General features: G+C 32.9%; 1 protein-coding gene and 1 long non-coding RNA gene across 2 annotated transcripts; both read right to left on the reverse strand.

Moving 5' to 3' along the window:
* Nucleotides 1-5,395: 5,395 nt before the first annotated feature.
* Nucleotides 5,396-17,725, reverse strand: LOC148612344 (uncharacterized). The gene is made up of 10 exons (XM_088593686.1): nt 17,498-17,725; nt 15,922-16,116; nt 14,214-14,323; nt 11,661-11,805; nt 11,009-11,143; nt 9,592-9,744; nt 8,082-8,201; nt 7,618-7,695; nt 6,556-6,631; nt 5,396-6,076 (listed from the first exon to the last, which is right to left on the reverse strand). Exons 1-10 carry the CDS (start codon nt 17,571-17,573, stop codon nt 5,704-5,706), a joined length of 1,461 nt encoding a protein of 486 aa, XP_088449812.1. The 5' UTR covers nt 17,574-17,725; the 3' UTR covers nt 5,396-5,703.
* Nucleotides 17,726-22,102: 4,377 nt separating this feature from the next.
* On the reverse strand, nt 22,103-23,103 carry LOC148612345 (uncharacterized). Its single transcript, XR_015923961.1, has 2 exons — nt 23,016-23,103; nt 22,103-22,267 (listed from the first exon to the last, which is right to left on the reverse strand). It is a non-coding gene; the product is annotated as an uncharacterized LOC148612345 (long non-coding RNA).
* Nucleotides 23,104-23,660: the final 557 nt, after the last annotated feature.

Genomic DNA, 23,660 nt, shown 5'->3' on the forward strand with positions numbered 1-23,660 from the left:
TCGTATATGCGCTAATGTTTCAAAGGAGAGCTTGTATTTTATAATATTTTATATAAGTTTGGTCCTTGTCATCTTACAAGACACCGAATAGTCACTTTCTGAAACATATTTATCATAACATAGATTTAATGTAGTATAATTAAATTTACTGATGTGATAATAATTTTCGAATTTAGATCAAGACTGTAACATTAGGTCATGACAAAATCACAATGTAATGACACCTTAAATGTATATACATAATCCAATGATTTACCATTTAGCGTTACAGTAAATGGGAACACTAGCTGGCCATTAATCTGAAAAAAATGTTTTTCTTTTCACATGCATTTGTGGCATTACGTTCTTCCAGGAATTTGAGTTCACATGTATTCTTATAAATGTTACTTGAAAGACTCGTATAAAGAAGTTACCCTCAAAGCAAAGTACTTGTATCCATTCTGATGGCATTCATTCCAACAGGGGGATTTAATTTTTATTGGCATCGGCATTTTCAATTGCACTTGAAGAGTGTCCATGTGATAACACCCTTCTATAGACATCCAGTTAGAGTAAACATAATATCCAATCCAAAATTCGAAGGAAGAGGAAATGACGTCAGATATTCCTGAAGAACTATATTCGCTTTGTAGTAACATTCTTCCGCCTTTTGTCTCGCATGATTTTAAAGCATCTAGCCACGATTGTTTGTCTTCAAAGAGATGTATACTCGATGACTTTACTAAAAAAAAGTAAATAAAATAAACAAATAAATCATATGTGGTTGCATTACATTTTGGAAATATAATAAGACTGTGACGGAAATATAAATGAAATCTAGTAAATAGTAATACCCCGCAAACAAACAAATAACATGTTTGAATTTTTCGGATATGTTGTTTTAGTGATAAATGGTAATTAATCTGGGATTTAATAATTCGATATCATTGAAAGCAACAGTGGAGCTTTAAATGCCTAACAATTCATGTTTATTAAACTAAAATATCGCAGTATTAGTGTTTTGTAAAGTCTGACAAGTTCATGAAGAAATTAGCAGTTTTTGAAAAAAAAAAAATTCATTTTTAAATATAATAATCAATTGTATGTTTATCTAAAACAATAAAAACAACGAGACTTTGACACACAACATTTCATTAGTGAAAGGGGCTGTGATATATATATATGTATCCCCAAATACGTAATACTTTTAAATGAAAAAGCGAAAAAAATCAATTATTTTCTCACTCAACAAAAAAATTCCAGCCTCCCCTGGAGAAGTTAAGTGGCCTGTGTCTTAGTGCTTTATGTATAAAAAGTATTTACCTGCAAGGATGAATAACAACAAAACTGGAATCGTCTGTATATCAAAACCACTTGAATACATTGTGAATGTGGAGAAAGTTCATCATTGAGCGTCTGAAAATGAACTGTTCTTTGATATTAACTAAGTTTGATTTTGTAGTTGTATTGTCTATTTATGGAATGATTGTTAAATATTTTTCCGTCTGTGAATAAACAACCTCGATCACGTGGTACACTATAAAGATTAGGGTTATTTCAAAAAGACCGAAAAAAAAGTCATACCTTATAATTAATTTTAGTATAAAAATCCAATGAGTACATTATAGCTATGTTGATGACGACAGTCACAATAATTTATAAAATTTGATCCATGAGATTTGGACAAAAAATTATCCCATCGAAGATATTTACACCTTCTAAAATTATTTTTTTATGTGTAAACATCTGAAAGTTTAAGTAGTTGCCCCTCAGAACTAGGTATTATCTGGTTTCGTTCTTTACGATACATGTACTATTGAGTTATCTTTCTTTCCCCACTGTAATGCACAGACAGTTTTAGCGGATGGTAATATATAAAGAAAATGTTTTTGACAATGCGATGTTCCTTACAAGAAAGACAAGGTCATTAGAGCTTCATTAGAGGAACATTCTGCGCCTACCCCCACCCTGGGCACCCCCTTTAAAGGGGATCTCTGTGTTACCGTACACGTGATAGATACCGAAATAACCAGTGTTCAGGCACTTCCCTACCTATATATAACACTAACCGGCAATGAGCAACGATTTTTTGGAACATTTTATGTGCGATGCATAGGGAAAGACATATTTCACTTAGTCTAGGTTGTCCTCGGTAGGATTTCTTTCCTCAACTGTTGAAAGAAATAAAATAAATTGTACATTTATAATACAATGATAAAATGGAGTGTTCGTGATTATTTTGATTCTAATAGGACTAGATGAAGTTTCTTCATATTTTGGAATAGATGCAACTTACAAATGTATTTGATGCACGAAATGTTGGTCACGTAATTATCACTTTTTGTAATCATGGATGTGGTCAAAAGAGCTATGAAGCACATCATATTAGAATATTTGGTAGAAATATCTTCTGAATCCATTACGGAAATTCAATGCTTGGAGAATTCCGTTTTCATTGCAAGGCCTAGAAATACAGGCAAAATGTTCAGTCATATACACTGAATACTGAAGAGCTACATGTACGATGATTGCTGGATAAAGTTGTCACTAGGAATTTAATACAAGGAACAAATGACATTGACATTCAATGTGAGTGGCTTTTACCAAGGCATGATCTTATCAAACAGTTTATATTTTCCAATAGATGTTTCTAGCATTGTGGTTTTGCTTTTGTTTTTGTTTTGTTTTGTTTTGTTTTGTTTTTGTTGTATTTTGCTTTTATTTAAGTATTTTTATAAGTTCATCCTCTTGATTTCATTTACTGAAGAAGAAAATGAGGAATTTACATTCATATACTTGTGTATGTAGCTATTTCCAGTAAGGATAATTGAAAAAAAAAATGTAAACATTCACAATAAGTATTGCTTAGATATATCATTTTCTCTGTGTTGTATGTTGAGGTTCCTTGATTGGTTATATTGTTGAATGCATTTTATATAGTACTATGTTGATTTGTTTTATTTTTTTGATTTTATTTTTGACTTTACATTAAAGGGAGGTGGGTAAGGCCTTATGAAACCAGTTTAACCCCAACGCAAACATATGCATGCGCCTGTCCACAGTCAGGAGATACTGGTCATTATTACGTTTTTGTATCGTTATTTGACTTTCTAGTTTTAATTTTGAATAATTATCATCGATTTGTTACTATGTATTTTATTACTTTTTGTTGTCGCTACTTTTCTGAGCTTACTAAAAGGTGTGTTACACTTATTGAAGACCTTTTGGTGATCTCTCTACGAATTAATCACACGATAGTGCATGCGGATTTGTTGCGTTTCACCGTATTTTGTTAATTTTTTTTCCATTGGATGCTCTTGAATAATAATTTCAAGTTTATCACTTACAGTGTAACAATGTGAAGCATCTATATCTATCGATGTCAAAATGTCTATGTCTACGGCAAATTATAAAGTGAACAATAAAATTATCCTCGAGCTAATAGAACTTACGGAGTGAAATTTGTTTATTTTTAATACATGTAACCCCGCTTTTCTAGCGGAATATGTATAGGGATCATTCTGTCCGTTCGTCACAAGTTCTAATTAATCAACAACTTCTCTGAAACGGCTAAATAGAATTTGATGAATTTTTCACAAATTCTTTATCATTTCATGACATTGTGCACTTTCTACTTTTGTTTTTCCATCTGAATATTTTTTAGTTTTCTTGTGTTGTTTCCATTGAGGGGAGTGGGGTATCAACAAATGAGATTTGATAACAATTTTTCTAGGCTAAATTTGGTAAAATAATGAACATTAGGTTCAAATGTATATTCACGTAAGGTATAGGGAATATTTGTCTACTTTTCCAAAATGGGTATATATCCTTATATGTTAAGCTTGCTACGAGAATAAAAAAGAAAGAAAGAAAAAGAAATAACTTACCGAATTTTCGAAATACAAATCCTTAAAAACAAGCATGTTTTGTCATAGTTATAATAAATACTCAGTGAATGCTTTGTGGGATATTTTATCAGTAAAATGACCAATTCACTATGAATAGCTTCTTCTCTCTTCGTATAGGCACAACAATAGGAACCCAGGTGGTCTTTATTCGAATGAAGTTATAAGGTTGTGAAAAACAGATAATTAGTGACAATGACATTGAAATATGACACTTTAATCTTACATGTACACGTATACTGAATTTCGATGTACGGGGTTAATACATTATGTAGAATGCATATTATGTCAGTGTCTTATAAAATTTGCGCATACATTTATTATGGTTCATCATTAATCTTATTTACTTTTCGACAAATATGGCCTCAATTTCACCACTTAAAATTTCCTCTGACTACATTTCTTTATTGTAGAGTGAAGCCAATATAAGAGAAGTTGGTAAAAAAGCTCGGCACAGTTTTACATTTCCTCGCTTCATCTTGGACCGGTTTTGTGTAATGTCGCCCCGCTGCTTTTGTGCAGTGGCGTAACCAGTGAAGGGATTCCGTGCTCTAGAACCGTTATACTTTTTGTTTGAAAATTTGGTTAATTTTGTGAAAAATTGGACAGAGATAAACAAAATTTAATGATAGCCTGGAAACTCCGACTTTTCTAAATTATCTGGATCGGCGCCTGTCGTCTGTACATCAACAAAAAGGCAAATAATTAAAAGATTATTTGGAGTATATTACCAAGTAACATGGAGTTATTGTACTTTAACAAAGAACAAAGTGCTCAAGAAGTAAATGCGTGTTTGGTTGAGCTGATATTCGAAATGTTGCGAGTCAATTTTTTAAAAGTGCGTGTAGTATGCAAAAAGAATAGCTGAAATTGATTAACAGATTTTAAATTAAGCTAAAGCTCTTTCGCTAGCTTCAAAAATTGTCGATGAAAGTTTATTTTTCAATCAGTACTACTCATCCATTCTCGTTACACAGGAGGAAACCTCGTGTGCACTGGGCGGGAGAATATATCCGGAATTTGACCGACCAGATTCTAAAATTATATCTAAAGTTGTTGAATTTTTTAACATTTTTTTTTCTCAGTCCTTCGTTTCGCACCAATTTTCTTGATAGAGTATTCTTTAACTATGCGATATCTAACTGTTTTTTAGTGCCACCTGGTGGATAGTATTATCATGATTCGCGTATGACTACAGTAACGGCAAAGTTCTCCTTTTTGCATCCCAGGTTTTTTTCAGTGTAGCGGAAATGGCCGAGTTGATCCGCTTTGTTCCGACTGCTTATTTATAGGTCATCAAAAAGATTAAACAGATAAACTGTTCATCGCCAACATTTGATAAATACATGTTATATTTGTTTTGTTGAAATTGTATTTCATGTTAAAGCACTGGAATATGCACAAGTAAAAAAGAGCAATGAAGATCATTATGAACGAAATATGAAAACAATTCCTGTATGTGTTTGTATAATACAGTCCTCAAAAAGGTGACTGAGACAGCAACGCAAAACTGAAAAGTTTTCAGTCGTTTATTATCAAAATAAAGACAAGAATGAATATATTAAATTGTACTCAATATCATAAAAACTATAGCAACCATACAGTAAATAGTAAAAAAAATTGCAGTTGAGTAAAAAAAGTATCAATAATAAACCTGAATTATGAGATTAAAAAAAAAGACAATAAATTTTTAATCTTTGGTGATTGTAACACTTAGATTTAGCTTTAATTTATTCATTCCAAGAGTTAAAATTACTTTTGATACATACTGGGAATAAATAAAAACAAATTACCAAACGATATAATCAATATACTTTCATCACAACCTCTCATGTGGAATTTCTGGTAATTTTCTTCCAAAATTTGGAGATTTCTTAGGATCTAAATATCCCTCATTGTCAACACCTAGCATAGAAATGTTTACATCATTTGCATTTAGTGGTATATTGCTTGGCACTTTAAGGTAAGAATCGTTATTGAAGCCAGTCGACTGTGCATCGTTTTGTTGGCCATATGACGTACTTCCGTCATCCTTCAATTCGACGTATGAGTGATAAACGTCATTAGTATCTGCATACTCATGTTCAGATCGTTGTTCTCGAGGTTTTGGGGTTTCGTATACGGATTTTGGGATTGTTTTCACTTGCTTCTGTTGAACTTGTTGTTCTTCTGCCTTGAACTTATTATTTTTTCTGTAATTCAGATAAAAAAATTTTATATCACCAAAAACGTTTTATTATTCTTAAGTTGACATTTTATACCAATATTTAAAATGAATGATGTAAATGTAACAAAGAAAACTACACCAGATGTAGAAAATTTTCTTTTTTTTGACTGAAATGAAATTTAAACTAGAAAAATAAACTATGAACCAAAATAATACCCACGCTCCCCTTCCCAATTATCACATGGTCAAAATATTAACTAGGCCAATTTTCTGTATGTAGATACTACATCGGTCTAAAATTGAATCCAACAATATTGCCTACCTATATAAAGCTTCAGTCTGTCAAAACATGTGATCAGTAGTTCCAGAGAAAAATAGAAACGGAAATAAGGTGAAGACGGACGGAGTATACCTATCGTTTTCAAATCGGGGTGTATTTAATGAAATTAATATAGGTCTTTCGCCTTTTTGATTTTCTATTAATACCTCTCTCTTAAGACTTACTTCCTGCAGAAATATACAAATGCCACTATTGCCAAGGAAACACATACACCACCAAAAGCACAGCCAATGATGATACCTATATAATCAAAGTGAAGCAAAAAAAAAAAAAACAAAAAAACGTGCAGTCAACTTAAATGTTGATAATTACCTGTAACAAAAGTTATTTTTTAAGTTTGACCGAGCGCCTAAATTTTTCAGCATTTATAGTACATTTACATGTAAACTGACAAATTTTAGAAATGTTAAGTCTTTCAAGGGTTTGATTAAATTTGAATTATCCCCCCCTCCAAAAAAAAAAAAAATGATGTACAATTTATGATATTATTTTTTATGCTTATAGATTTTTTTCATCAACGTCTTAAAATAAGAAGTATTCCTATTGGTTGTCTCAAGCAAATCTTCTTGTCAAAATGATCAATAGTACATGTATTAGATCTATGAGTGGGGAACTGAACGGGTTTCGGGATTTTCAACTCAAATTTTAAGTAGCAGTCTAAATATCAGACAGAAGGTGATTCATGCGTGTCAAAAAACATCGAAGTCAGTTTTATTTTTTATTCAGACACAGTTACAGATCATATAACCAGTCTTAGTTCTTCATTGGGTTGTTGCGCTTTTGAGATAAAAATATATAGATTGAACATGAAATTGGTACTTAGCAAGAGTTATCGTTCTTGATTTTATTTCATTTGCTTGGTTTTAGTGTGAGATGGATATATGATTTTCTAGAAAGTGCAAATCTGAATGCAGAAATGATTATCGTTACATGTATGTGAAAGTATAGCATATGTGGCTGAAAAAGCATCGTTTGCTTTGTGATTTTTTCTTCATTATAAATCACTTTACCACCGGAAGTGTCTGAATTTTGTGTAGACTGGTACTTAAGTTATAAGGGGAATTAAGGGTTAGCTCCTGTAACCCCTAAATACGAATAGAACACATCTTATACAGGGTTACATGATTTTACATTGGTACGAAGTTATTCGCAGAATATGTAACGGATAGTTTATGAAAAAAAGTCAAACTGTAAGAAAATGAAAAAAATTAAAAGCGAAATCTTACCTGCAGTCTCGTCTGAATCGTCATTGCGGTCGGGTTGGATCGAAGTAGTACTAGTTGGTGGTGATCCTGGTCCTGTTTCTACGATTGAATAAAATTGTACATGTAGTTATATATATATGATTTTTAAAGAATTTTCCATAGGTAAAGCTTCAAAATATATTTGAACAAGACGAATGTTATGAGGACACAAGGGAAAGTGAAGAAATTTTATTTACATCGATGATAACTAACTACATATGTTCTTTGATTGTCAGAAATCATTTTTTACTTTTTCAGAAATGGGTACAATAATAAATTATAGATTTCACGCATATGACGCTTAAGAGGGCAAAGTTGAATAATCAAGATTAAGAAACTGCTTTAATGAGTAGCAAATCGCCTATTTACAGCGAATCAATTACTATAATAAAAAAATGAAACTTTTAAATAAGCCCGTACAATCTTAAAACAGATCTGATAATTACGTTTTTTACAGACGAAAGGTAATTCCGTTTCCTCGTGTGTTGGTATACAGTTTACTGATCCTGATGTATATTTCTTACATTTAGCTCCCTTTGCAACAATTAATCCAGGTAGAGCGCCACCTTTGTTAAAAAACCAACAACACAGTTATCAAGTGATGTGTCATCAGATTATACACTTTTTCATTAAAGTTTTTTTTTCTCTCTAAAGAAATGTACTACATGTAATAAGAGGCACAGGTTTACCCTGTAAAAGAGCGCAGTTTCAAGCTAGAGTGTATGACCTTATCGATGAAACTCAGTAGCACATGCAGCTGACAGTACTTACATGTATTATATTTTCGTACATTTATCGTTTACCAATTTTGTTAACATCAGGTTATCTGTTCGCGGTATAAAGCATTTACACGTACTTGTCAAAGGCTTAATTATCGTGTTAGTTTTATGGTGTCTTCTGGCTATTCCACCATTTGAAAAAAATATATATATTCTGGCCTTGCCAACATGGAAAGAACAATAGAAGTGGATACATTGTAACATGCTTCTTCCGACCTTCATATTGATTTGGAGGGGGTGTACAAAATGAACATGCAATAAAGATTATGAAATAGTTGAATCCAATTAAATTCAGTGGAGGAGGGAGGAATGTAACAGACTCCATGTCCCCATATTCACAAATGACTAAGTCCATGTTTTGCCATTTGGAACCCCAAAATTCTAAACTTGGAGGCGCACAATGGGAACATGTAAAGATTCTGTGAAATTTTCATTCAGTTCAATTCTATGGTGAAGGAGGAGTAAGGGATAAGAGGTGGGTTCCCTTGTTTATAAATTAGAATACTAGTCTAGACTGACTACCCTTAAGAGAAAGAAACAAAAGATCAGTGTACTAATACAGATGCAGCTTCACATTAAAAACATATTGACACTATGATGATTATAATGTATTCTATTTTATTTTTTTTGCTGACCAATATATTATTTGTTGTTTTCAATGAAGTGTATTTTGTGATGCTTTACAAGTTTGTTTGAGTTCAATAGATAGACATGCATGTATTAATAAATTATATATTTTTAAAAACAATTGTGATTTTTTTCTTAAAAAATGGAGTATCACCTAGCTGTATTTCCTCATACAAATTAAAAATATTGTGACAGTATAAAACAAAGTTTATCCTTTGTTTACACAAAAAATCTGGCTACTTCAACATAGATTTCTGACTTTTTTACCGGTAAAATTCAACGTATTTGAATAGCCCGAAATAATGTAGAAATAAATCACGGAAACTCCATTTTATCATGATTGTTTTACCCCGTGCGAAAGCGAGGGATAAAATAACGACATAAATGGCCAGCTCATGGTTAAACAATGGTAAAATGGAGTTTCCGAGATTTACTTCGATTTCAATATGACTAGTAGCATATGTGTTGCACGAAATGTTTTATCACTTTTTTACCATGGCTGTGGTCTAAAGAGCTTTGAAGCACGTCATATCTGAAAGCAGTTTTATACCTGGAGATTGTGTTATAAACCGCATTGGCCCAATCCATAAAACGCTATTCGTTACGTTAGCGCACGAATCTTTGAAGAAGGTGCCCGAACTGCTATAACAGCTGGCCAAAGCTTTAGTGTAGCTCGTCTGTGTGGAAGTTACACTGTCATCTCCTACAATTGACATAAAATATACTGTGTTGGACAAGACGTACATGTAGTATGCATAAATACGGGTGAAATAATGCATCTACATGTACATTACAAGTGGCGGATCCAGAGAACAACCTACATGTACGCCAGACACACATTATTGTGCTCACAAACACAATCCTTGATAAACACATTTTAATGCATTTATTTACGCACATAAATACGATGTTTTCACATGTTTTTTTTTCAAATTGATAAGGGGGCCCATAAGATTCGCCTATGATAGCCTAATTTTGGAAAGGATATTAAATAAGGACTTGCCGTAACAGAGAACGATGTTTTTTTTTATTCGTATTCATTTTAAGCACAAATAATATTTTTGTGAACAGTGCTACATGTGCATTTACATAGCAAATACTGCCGGGGCTAGGGTGCTCTGTCCACAGATCAACTGGGTTGTGTGCCCCAGGAGGTGGAATGGGGTACCCCTGGCGTGTTACATGCATGGGCTGTCAGGCTATAATACGGAAAACCTGACCGCAAACCATAGTGGTGCACCTTGTTGGGAAAGATGCCACGTTCCTCGCACGTTAAAGAACCCTACTGTGGTATTCTCCCGGAGTAGGAACCATAGGGCTTCGCCACAGGAGGCTAAATTGCCCAACCCTACCCACCTCTCCCTATTTCAAGTGATAATAAAAAATTTCTCGACCCCCCATTATCCTTGTGTCCCATCCCATTTTTCATTTCATTATCATTTCATGTTCATTTTATCATCCACTTCATTTTCATTGCCTGAATATAGCTGAAATATTGTTGCTCGGGCGTTAAACCCCAACAAACAAACAAACATAGCAAATAAACAAAGAGGAGCACCGGAGAGTATGGACTGATAGGAAATAAATTGGAAATAGCGAATTGATTATCTTACTTATCAAATAAATTTTCTCCTTTATTTGATGCTATTTTCAACATAAAATTTAAATTCTGATGGGGCAAATAGTCAAATTACACTATCAAAAGAATGTTTTTTTTCATACCATGATTCACCTACTGCCAGATTTTTACAGGAACTGACACTTAATTGTGCATGTAGTTTAATACGACAGTAAATCAATCTAGTCGGTACAGATTCAGGAAAGAGGACGCTCGTGCTTTTTGCATATTAAACAATGCATAAAATCAAGGAAACAGTTAAAGAAAGTGGAATAAGTTAATAAGACCGGAACACCCATTGGATTAACCAACACATTTATAAAAGATAAAATTCAAGGCAAGTGCTTACCACAAAGACCATAGAAGATCTGAGATGAACAATGCATTCCTCTAAAGTCATTCTGTTGACAAAGAGCAGTTAGACATTCAATGTAAGCTGAACCCATAGAACTCGGTGTTTTTACATAAATTTGTGGATCTAAAACTATAAAATAAAATGCAAAATAAGATAAAACATGCTGCACAGTTGGTTTCAAAGTGATACAATGTACATTCATGATAACTATGATTAAACCTGTTACAAGATTTTATCAGCGTGTGAAAATCAGAAAATACTTTTATACTTTTTGAAACTCCTATCCCCAAAATAATACCAAAACAGAACAAATTAAAATACACCCCGTTATACAAAACGACAGGTTTTGCTGTAAATACAACGCTCTAACGAGATTTACCCAAGCAGTGCGCTAATTTCGGGTCTAGTCACCATCAATCGCTTTACCTTAAAAATGAATACAATGTTTTTCCAACGCAATTTTGGAAAACTTTATATCAGTATTTTCATAGGTAAAAATCCGAGAAATAGATCATCAAATAGTCAACATACATACAATTCAGAGCTGAATAAAATTAGTTAGGCGAATCTCTTGTCCTTGACTATCCCCACGGACGGGTCTCGAACGGGTGGAAATATTGTTTTCTGTAATAAGGACAACTCTTACCTGGTTCGATTGCATAGATATTAACATAGTCTCGCCCTTGACTATCTTGTCCACCACAAAAACCAACATCAATGCATTCCACTGAGCATGCATTAATATTTGTTGCTAAATTGTAAGATGAGTCTAAGCAAACGCAGTAATCTGTCTGAAATTTAGTTAACAATACGATATATAAAGTTGTGTGTAGTTTATTTTTTTTACCTGAAGAAAAAAAGAGATGAAGTCAGGATTTTTTTTCTCCGAGTTGTGGCAAAAACTTGAAACTGAGTTGTATTATTAATAGTGTTATATGTGTCAGTGAAATACAAAATACACGTACATGTACATGTACATCTACATGTACATGGAAATATAGAATATGTTAAAAGGTTGAATTTCATATTGTTTTCTTTTCTAATCCAATACAGCATGCCGTCGTTGGGCCAACTTTGGTTCAACGTGGGGTATCCAATGTTGGCCCAACGTTGTAAGTGCAAAGAGAGCCAACGTTGGCCCAACGTAATGCCAACATTGACCCAACGAATACCCAATGTTGGCCCAACATAAGCCCAGCGTTTACCCAACCAAGCGGTCTGAGCATGGTATTCATTGAGATACATTAGAATTAAATTTTATATTTCGTTTAATTGTTATGTCGCAGAGTACTGATGCTATGCACTAGGTATCAAAGTTAGAACTCAAATTTCCCCTCCACTTATCATATAAGTCTTGACAGTTGATATGTACCAATGACAGACTGATTACTGTTGATAAGATTTAAACAAAATTTATTATCAAATTAGTAGATATAACAAGCATTGGTATAATAGATATTTAAAATTTGCAAATCATTTGCATTTGATAGAAATATGATAATGCCTGTCACTGTTTTATGTTTAGGTAGAATTTACATTGAAAATATGTATGCGTTTGTTCAAAATGAAAGACAACTTTTGTTTTGAGAAAGGCGTATTATGCTCTCAGCTTCATAACTAAGGGGGAGATAATCACGTACATTATTGTTATCATAAGTTAGATTTGGTTATTCATAATAAGTTTGTGTGTTATTAAGTACTAAATGATAAACACGAATACTCGTTACATAAATATTAAACATGCACATAACAATATTTTTGAAAAAGCCAACTGATCTTTTTTTTTAAAGTAAAAAAATATATATCTATAATTTTTTTGGTGTTTCAACGTTCGGCCAATGTTGGCTCAACTTAGAATCGCAGTTTAGATGCAACACATTTTTTCTTCAATATGTCTGGATTTGATTTCTTGTTTCACTTAACTTGAGTTAAATGTTTTTCATTTTAACTTGTCCGGACTGGAGGGGCAAGTTACTCCAGATATTTTTGTTTCACTTTACATGAGATCAAAAGACACTTTTGCATCAAGAATAATATGAAATCTGTTTTAACATGTGTATCACCAAAGTTGTTGAAAAATACAAATTATATAACTAAAGCATGGTTTTGATTTAAAAATTGAAATTTAACAATACTCTCAAGTACAAGCAGCTTCTAAAAAGTTATTAAAGAAAAACATTAAATGCAAAGGTTATTCTGAACAGTAGGGCCAACGTTGGACAAAGTTGGGCCAACGTAAAACCTTTTTATGATATGAAAGTATTTAAATTATCAAAAGGGCATGTTTAACCATTGGCTTGACATGTATAAACGATTTTGGTAAAAATAGATCAATGACAGACAAGAGGAAATATTTTCCCAAACCACTCACTGCTACATTGGGCCAACGTAGTATTGCCAACACCAACTAAAAGCCAACGAACCAACCATCAGCCAACGTTGGCCCAACAGAGGCATGCTGTCTCGGACGATGCTATGAAACGATTTCTAGCCTTTATGAAAATTACAGAAATCGTGATGGCCAGCTTTGATTCATTATCGCTACATATTGCAAGGTTCGTATTGGTGTACCAATGTTACTTGCAATGCTTTTTTTTACGCACGATGAAACAATTGTTACGGGTTAACTAAACTCCTTGAGACGTCCACGTTTCCCATTTGAGCGTTCGTGCATCGTTTATCGTGCGTTTACACATCGTTTTGCGTTCGTTGAAACGCACGATAGAAGCGTTCGTTCAAACGCACGATAAAAGCGTTCGTTTATTTTTGTAAATTCATTATTTCCTTGATTGAATATTATTTTTGCTATTATAAAGTTATATAATTCTATTAATTTTATTTTCTTTTTTCTGTCTTCATTATATGTCATTATTATTATTTTTCGTCGTTCGTCTATCGTGCGTTTAAATGCACGCTAGGATCGTTCGTTTATCGTGGGTTTAAACGCACGATAGGAGCGTTCGTTTAAACCTACGGTGGAAGCGTTTGCTTATCGTGCGTTTGGGTATCGTTTTTTTAAAAGGCCAAAAAACAAAGAATAATTAATCATAGTAATACAACTAAACAATTTTAATTCAAAAGCAAAACAAATTTAAAACAAACTTATTATTATAGTCTAAAAAAAACAACAACAAAAAAAGAAAAAAAATAAAGAAAAAAAAGAAAAAAAAAAGAAAACACATGGAATGGTTGTTTTTACCTTTATTGCAAAGAATGGGTAGTAATGACAGTGTAAAACACATTCAGCTAACTCGCTCGTCACTTTAACATTCTGGGTAGAACTACTGATGCCAGATTTTCGCGCACAATCTGAGAAAAAATGTACATGTAAAACGTAAAATTTACCGATGAGATCACATCTAGCATCTTTGAATAACTGTCAGAAGAGCCAGCACTGCTAAATATGTTTTTTATAGAGCTGAATAAATTGGTTCAGCTAGATGTGTAAAAGAAGCTGACAGTTAAAACTGAGCTAGCTATACGAGAATAGTTCTACACATGCATATCTAGCTCTAGAAAAAAATAGAGCAAGCAGTGAGAGAGCTGGCCAATGAAGAGCTGAAAATAGAACTGATTTGTGGTAGAATAGTTCTTCTGACAATTCTAGAATAATTTTAAGAGGTTACAACATATATAGTCTGCACATTCCATAAACAAATGAAAAGTAAAAAAGGTGACATGCGTTTCCATAGAAGAGCGCCCTTAAGGTCGAAGGATAAAAAGCGGAACTATACCGACTGCATCGAAAAAAGTCGGAAAAAGAAAGATGAAGATTGAAAGCCATACATTTATGTTGTACGTGTCGATTGCTGTTACTATTATTTTCCTGCCTAAGGTTGCTCAGCGGAAAATTCAAGTTTATATTGTCAACTTGCCCATATACCTGTCCAAGATACATGTAGTTTGTTTTTCATTTTAACTTGTCCAGACTGGAGGGGCAAGTAACTCCAGTTACTTTTTCTTTGGTGACTGACTTATGTCTAGCAAGTCTTTTATTCCTGATTCTGAACAGTGCGTTAAAACGGAACATTAATTTTACTAAGAAAATAAGAGACAAAAATTAGTATATTACTGGTGGTGTTCAACCTGATGTATAAAATTTGTTTGAAATTTTCAATTACAGAAAATGCTTATTTTCAGGCACCTCTGTCATAATGATTTTTTTTTATAATTTTGTTATTGTTTATTTCTGCACACTATATATCAGCAGTTTTTGCCTTTGTTAAAAGAAGCTTTTAACCACAGAGTAGAATCTTTACTTTATCATTTTCATCAAAATTGGAATTCTTGAACTTCATTTATCTCGATAAATGAAGACATGGTTTACTATTTAGGTTTTAAGCTGTAGTTTGGTTTAATATATAAAAGCTCTTCTTATGTTGTTAATGATCCTCTAAACAATGCTATTATAAAATTTGAAATGCGTATTTTGAGGTTTCCTGATGTTATATCGTTAATTTTTTGTCTGCGCTTATTATGGTCATAATGCTATAGCTTAAAACTTAAATATCATCTGTTGTAATTGGTTTAGATAAAGGAAAAAGTTTTTCTAAATTGACTGGACTGATACAATACTAATATACATTGTAAACAAAACATGTATGCTTACAGTAATATGTAAATCTCGGAGAACTAGTGTACCATCAATTAAAGCCAAACCCAAATGCACTGACAAGGCAAGAGTCCTTTAAATTGTCGAATCATGTGAACATATCAGTTGGATTTTTTAAACGTTCTCCTTTCAGAAGTGAATTCCTGTAACTTTTCTATTTCAGAAGTGTATTGCCCAACACTGTTCATCCTGTTCTACGTTGGGTTGTTAAAGTTTCGACTTGTAGCTTTATATTTGAAACATGACTTACCGCATAGGCTATTAGTACTTCAGGAAACTTAGTTTTAATTCTTACCATTCGGAAGGACCCATCCAGTGTATAGATGATCAGCAACCCAAAATTCCTGCCCAAAAGGAATCGTCTGGCTAGCAATGAGTTGGTCAAAGTCTGATTCCTCTTTCATGAGAGGAACCCCACCCTCTAAACTACACTGAGAAGACAAGTATCTGTAGTTTATCGGTTGAGTGAAGAACTCGATTGTTGAATTAGCTGAAATTATATACTGGATAAGAACAGCTTCTTTTTATACAAAATGCAGTCACTTAAACGACGGGTATCAACACCATTTAGATATAGAACACCTAGCCTGTTAGCATACAAAGTCATGTACTATGGGTACATGTAATTGGAAACCACAAAACGAAAAGAAAAAAAATCGATAAATACATACTGTTTCACTAAAAGGAATAACATTTATATGAATATGTAATTACTACGAGTGCTCTAGAACGTAGAAAAAAATCTCGATGGTGTCTGAACGAGTGCAACAGGGTGTTGCTTTTTATTATCTTTTTTTCATTTTGTCCCTTTTCGTTACTTTCACTTTCTGTTTACAAGTACGCCAGCATGCCCCGTACAAGTTGTTTTGTACATTGTACATACAGAATAAAGGGCGGACATTTGAACACGTGTAGTAAATGTAACAAATCTGATAATACACATAGTATGTAATATAGCAGTTTCGGTCCCGTGCAGGTCCGGTGTCAAAAGAATAGGCCTGCAGCAGCGTTAAGCTTGTCGTAAAAGGCGACTAAATGGTGCTCAAAAACCTAGCCGGGGGCTAGACGCTCTGCCCACAGAGCAACTGGGATGTGTATATAATACGGAAAACCTGACCGCAAACCATAGTGGTGCACCTGCTGTGGTATTCGATAGGAGTAGGAACCTTTACACTCCGCCACAGGAGGCTAAATTGCCCGACCCTACCAATCCCTCCCTTCTAACTTGTGGCAATCAGAATTTATCGACCTTATTATCCTTGTATCCCATCCCTTCTTCACTTCATCATCATTTCATGTTCATTTTATCATCCCTTTCATGTTCATCGCCTGAATATAGTTGAAATATTGCTGGTCGGGCGTTAAACCCCAACAATAAATCAATCAACCAATCGCGACTTACCTAACTTTACCCGACCTTACAATAAACGAAATCAATATGGGAAAATCGTGATAAATCGTAGAATGTGGCATAATCAGTGTTACGAAAGTTTTTATAATAAAGAAAAAACATACTGAGTCATACATTTATAGTCTAAGAGCTTGTAAAACGATGTTTTACTCTATTTTTTAAAATTTGATTTTGATTTGCGAAAGATGACCACCTTGACTGGATTTTTGCAATTTTTTACTCAATGTGCTGGTATAACAACCTTACATGTACATGAAGATACACTAAGATATTAAGACAAAGTAAATGTACGTGTGAAAATATAAATCTCTTCAATTCCAAAATGAAATTTAAACATATAACTGTTACAAATGTATGTTTATGCAACGAACACGCTGTAAGGCTTGTAATTTAAAAAATACGAACGAAATACTATCAGTAGTTCTAACATCTTAACTAAAGTAGTTTCTATCAAACCTACCTTGAACTTTACAAATGACGAACACCACAGCTACACATACACGTAAGTGTACATGTTTCAGCTTCTTCGTGTCCATTTTAAATCTTCTGAACTAAAATGCAACATTCATTGAAATCTACTGAATCTTATAAGATCGTGATATTTTTTCACTATGTTTGGACCTATTGATTGTTTGTAATCCATTTAAATATGTCATAGTTTTGGTTCAGTGTGATTGAATTTCCACCCTATTTACAATTCCATGCGTGACCGCCCACTGGAAAAGGAATACAAAGAGGTTTAAAGACCATGCTTTTCAAACCTTTAGGTTTAAATCTATACATACAGGTTATTCAAGTGGAAAACAATGAACATAATAGTAATTTCCACTACCGTCATAAGCCCCCGTATGTTCGAAAAAGCATGAGACAGATTCCTCATTTGAACAGCAAATAACCAGTTCTAAGAAAACACACTCACAAAAAAAAAAAAAAAAAAAAAAACAAATTAAAAAAAAACAAAAACAAAAACAAAAACAAAAAAAACAAAACAAACAAAACAAAACAAAACAAAAAACAGCAAAACATATCACATTCATCGAATATGAAGTAGAATTAAATATACACACAATAAGTCATGTAGTCTTTAGAAACCTAGCTGGGGGCTAGGCGCTCTGCCCACAGAGCAACTGGGATGTGTGCCCCAGGTGGTGGAATGGGGTACCCCTGGCGTGTTACATGCTGGGGTTGTCAGGCTATAATACGGAAAACCTGACCGCAAACCATAGTGGTGCATCGTTTTGGGAAAGATGCCACGTTCCTCGCACGTTAAAGAACCCTGCTGTGGTATTCGATAGGAGTAGGAACCTTTGCGCTCCGCCACAGGAGGCTAAATTGCGCGACCTTACCCATCCCCATTTTTCCAGTGGCAATCAAAATTTGTCGACCCTATTATCCTTGTGACCCATTCTTTTTTTTTTCATTTCATGTTCATTTTATCATCCATTTCATGTTCATTGTCTGAATATAGCTGAAATATTGCTGCTCGGACGTTAAACCCCAACAAACAAACAAACAAGTAGTAAGTAAATATGCTTTAAGATTAAAAAAAAACGACAAAATTATATTAAAAAAAATAATGATAAAAAATCCACATTACACAGCAACTTTTTTGTCCATAGATGGGAAAGTCAAAGTAACTTACGTGTAATAATGATAGAGCGTTATTAATATTTGAACATATTTTATTGATTTAGTTGGGGAAAAAACACAATTGAATTACAACACAAGAAATTAGTTACCACACAGTTTGATGACAGTTACATGGAAGTCTTGTTGTTATAGTAATTTATTATAATAAATTATTAAGAAAGATCTTACGAAATAACATTTGAGTGGATTTATTATTCCATCCTATACAGGCTTCAATGTATGCCATTCATGTGGTTTTCTTTGGATGGGACGGAGTTTCATACAATGTACGAATGATATTGTCTTATACATGTAGAATAATAAATTCATTCACGGTATATTTATCGATGTATGTTTTTTTCAAGTAATTGTAATCAAGATGGAGCTGAACAAGTCAGCTATTATACAATTTTGAAGTGAAATACCTCTATAATTACTGAGATTAGTGCTATCCTATTAATTTAAAAATTAACACTGTATATGAATATCTCCAATTATTTGGATACTTTCCAGTCTCTAAAATTTTATTAACCAGTTTAGTAACAGCCTTGACAGTAACCATGACTACTATATTTAATAATTTCATTTGAAATATGATCTGGCCCGCACTTTTCCCTAGTTTTAATTTATAAATGTAATTCTTAACTTCCTGAATACTGAAAGATTTATCTGTTATTTCATTTTCTTGTAACACATTTTTGTAATTATCTACATACTGGTCTACTTTCTTGCAAAATTGTTTATTGTAATATTCTGGCTTCCCTTGGGACTGAAAATGTTTACTTATTTCATCAATGTTCACTGGTATATTAGAATGATTTGGTTTACCAATCTCATGTTTCAAAAAATTCAAAATCTGCCAGTACTGCTTTTATCATTTTTTTAAGTTTTTCTGCATGAGTAAAGAAACTATTTCTTACATGCATATTGAAGGGATGCAATCTCATCAACCACAGTTTTTTTCATATCTCTTACTTCAATATCTGACCACAACCTTTTCTTATTTGTCTTTTTTTTTCAACTTTATTATCTTACAACATTTTCTGGCCAAATTTTCAAAAATATTTGTCAATTTTTCTGAAGCATTGTTAAGTGCATTGTAGCAATCCCCTATTTCAATATTTTCAAAAGAGACAATGTCATTTTATACATTTACATCACTAAAGTCTTATAGCATTAAAAAATTTTTCTTTTGATACCATTTCCCATTTATAGGAATAGTCTATAAATATACAAGTTTTTGAGTATTAAATTGTACATCTATAGACAAGTTACAATGGAGATGTACTGAAATTTGAGGATGATCTGATAAATTTGTTGCATTTTTGTTTCTAGAAAAGCAGAGGACGCTTACCCTACCGGTGCACCTGGTCCATGCTCCCAGTTTTTAGTGGAGTCCGAGTTGCTCATTTACTTTTGTTACTTTGTATGTATGATTTTAGTTACTTTATGTTCTTTGTTGCGTGTGTCTGTTTTCCATTTCTGGTCTTTGTCCCTGGATTACATTCTTTTGATTACCGCTATAACCTTGGTTCCCTTGATTACTCTTTCACTTGAAAAAAAATTTGCAGATTTTAAGAGGTCCATATCGGCCAAAGCATACTGTACAACACTTGCTCCATAGGATTTTTGACAAGTAAAATTTCCCAAAATATCTCCTATGAAGCAACCATTTAAAATTCGGAGCTGGGAGGCAATGCAGAGATCTGCAGGATTTTGACCTTCAGTATTAAAAATTTTATCACATGAACTTCTATTGTGATTAGTAAGCTCAGTATAACTATCAGGCAATATATTGTGAGTTGTTCATGTGTCGATTCCTCGTTTTCAATAAAGTCGGTCTTATCCCCTATTCTAGCATTTAAGGCCCCTAAAATTAATATATTTGCATTCGACGGGATGCTGGATTTATTACGACCGATTAGTCGCAATAGGGTGAGATTCGAAAAAAAACATAGCCAATATTATTTCTACGAAATTCCTTAAAGTTGAAAAAACTAAAACAAAACAAAACAATAACAAAAACACAAGTTTTTTTTTACAAATGCAAATGACACTTGAAAATGTACGAAAAGAATCCTCGTTTCTCTGCTGCTAGGTAAATCTGGTTCCTAATTATCCAGTCTTACATGTCAATGTATTGAAACCCAGGCAGATAGAGCCTGCATGGTCGATCGATGCGAGGTTTGATTAAAACAATAGTTATCTTTCTTAATTCAGTTTAATAATAAAAATCGAGTGTCTACATGCATGTGCAAAGATATGTCGCTTATTCAGCATTTACATCCGACTGAAGTCCGTTTCATTCAGTGCAGTTGCATCAGAACAGTTCTATTAACGATGGAATAAACACAAACAGGTATTTGAACAAGAGAACTAAAAACGTATATTTCCACAGAGGCGAATCATTCAAATCGAGAATGACGCCTTTCCAGGGGTTTCTGGGGGCAGTCGTTTTAAAGAGAACCATATGTTTTAATGAAATACATACCAATACTGCTTATTTATTAATGCGTTTATAGATCTTCTTTTCTTTTAGTGTTTTTTTGTATTTCTGGCTGTGTACATTTATGTCCTCAAATTTCTTGACGCTTTACACCTAAACCAGCATTTCTTCAATAATATTATCTCCACTATGAATCACTGACTATCAATATTATATGGATTTTCGAAGTAAGAAACAATCCACACTGAAATTTCGGGTTGGAGACGCATGAAGTAGAAATTAATCCTGTGGACGAGGGGAGCTAGGTTGACCAAGGACCTAATCTAAAGGGAGAAATGAGCAAAAAAACTTCTCCTTGTTTTTGCTCTCTTTGACAGTAATTTGTAATAGATTAAATGAACAAATGTGTTAATATAATTTGTTAGTTTTCAAACAGAATTTACTAATTTTAAGCTTGTCCTTGTCATTGTTGTCTAGATTAGGCCCTGAGTTGAAAATGTCAAAACTGCACTTCTTTACAATAAATAATTACTTTTCTCTAGGTTTTTTTTTCAATTTAAACAAGGATATAAACTCTTGTTGTAAAAACTAGTATGCAGTTTAAAAATCTTTAAACTAAAAAAAACTTTGGTTGTACCTCACATATTTTAGCAATTTAAGATTCCAATCAAGATGGAAAGTCAAGGATAAATAGATGTATTGAATACAGGAAATTTTTAGTCTTTCTTTATAACAAATGCACTTTGAATGTAAATCCAACTTTTCTACTTTCAAAAACAAAAAAAAAGGTTACTAGTGAACCCATACCCCATGAGTACCACTTTTTATGATGAATCACTATTGTGCTTAAGCAGAGTGTTTTATACCTGTCTGCCTTCAATTATGTATGTGCATTTCTTTCATTTTTTTCTGCATGATTGTTTCACCCATATGTATTATATTAAAATACAAGTATCTCTTATGTTTTGCCAACAAAAAAGTGCTACGAAATCAGACTTCATATTTGTAGTTTTTATTAAGAGATGTTGACATGTACCAGCACTTGGGAATCATAAACTTTGTTTCATGCCTAAATAGTGTCCCAGCACAAAAATAGTTAATTTTGCTTTTGCTTCCTTCTCGCTACATTTAGTGAAACTTTAAAAGGGATTACCACTGAAAAGAAATCAAGGAAAAGATGATAACAGTGCCTTCGATAATTGCAAAATGTTACAATATGTAAATGCATGAAAATATACATGTATTTTAGCCACATCATATGGAAATACAGAAACCTCCTCTTGATGAGAAATATTGTTACATGTACATATAATTGTGTGCAAAATCTGGTAAAAATAGAGGTTGGGTGGTTATCATTGTCCCAGGTTTTTACTGATTTTGAAGCCACCTAGTCAGTACTGGTTGATTGAAATTTTACAAACAGTATTTCTGTAGCATTATAATTTTTGTCCTACATTATAAAAAGTTAATACAATAAATACATGTTATATTTTAGTGTTCTGAAATGTTTTTCTTAAAATATCTCTATCAGCTGTCTTAATTCAGAAAAAATAAACACTTCTTTCTGTAAAATAATTCAAATTTATCTAAAATAAAACATAACAAACTTTACAAAAATGTAGTACAGTGTACTTCATGAGCACATCTTTGTTCCAATAACTGTTAATAATAGGTAACATAAGTAAGAGTAGAATAGGTTACTTTTCACCTGACTGACAGGTGGTCATTGTTGAAACAACATCCCCTCATAACCAGGAAGATCATTAAAGTGGTTTGAAGTGGTGAGTTTAAAACAATAAATTAACGCCATTTCATGTACTAAACAAAACTTCTAAATACAGGAACTGGAAAGTTGACTGATGATATTGCTTTAGGGCTTCTCCCATGTATGGTTTCTAGTTACCTGATGATTTATAATGATGTCTGGATCCTCCATTTCAAAATATCTGGATCCATCCATGTATGTTGATTCATTTATGAGCAATTAATGTCACACTGTAAAGTGTAAAGTAAATAACAAATTTGATACATGTATTATTACATTACAAATATCATAATTTCATGTATGAAATCTTTAATTAACACTGTACTGCATATGCCAGTAACTATAGTTAGAGTACATGCACATGTATTTTTGAAGTTTTCAGTATAAAGTTACTGTTCACAGACATACAAATGTAAACTGCAAATTTTGCGAAGACATATGACAACTGTTCTACACTAGCAATGTTTACTGTAGACCTACCACCAGTTCTGAAAATTTCAAATCATTCTGTACATTGGAAGTATATGAACAAACTTATGTATACCTTCACTTACCTAATACATTGTACATGTATGAATGTCCCTGAAAATCAGCTCTTAGGAAAGGTCTACTTTTGAGTGCCTTGATATCCATCATATTTTCAATCATTTTTCATGGATATAGAATTTCTAACCTAATTGACTATGTCCTTCATGTGTCACATAAATCCTGTATCTAACTTTTCTAAATGTATGTCTTGAAAATGCACTAAAAAGAACCATAATGATAATCAATTATGACTTA

The sequence above is a fragment of the Perna viridis genome, chromosome 7 (assembly GCF_037379345.1).
Source record: "Perna viridis isolate PV_CMFRI_1.1 ecotype Kerala chromosome 7, ASM3737934v1, whole genome shotgun sequence".
Classification (NCBI taxonomy): Eukaryota; Metazoa; Mollusca; class Bivalvia; order Mytilida; family Mytilidae; genus Perna; species Perna viridis.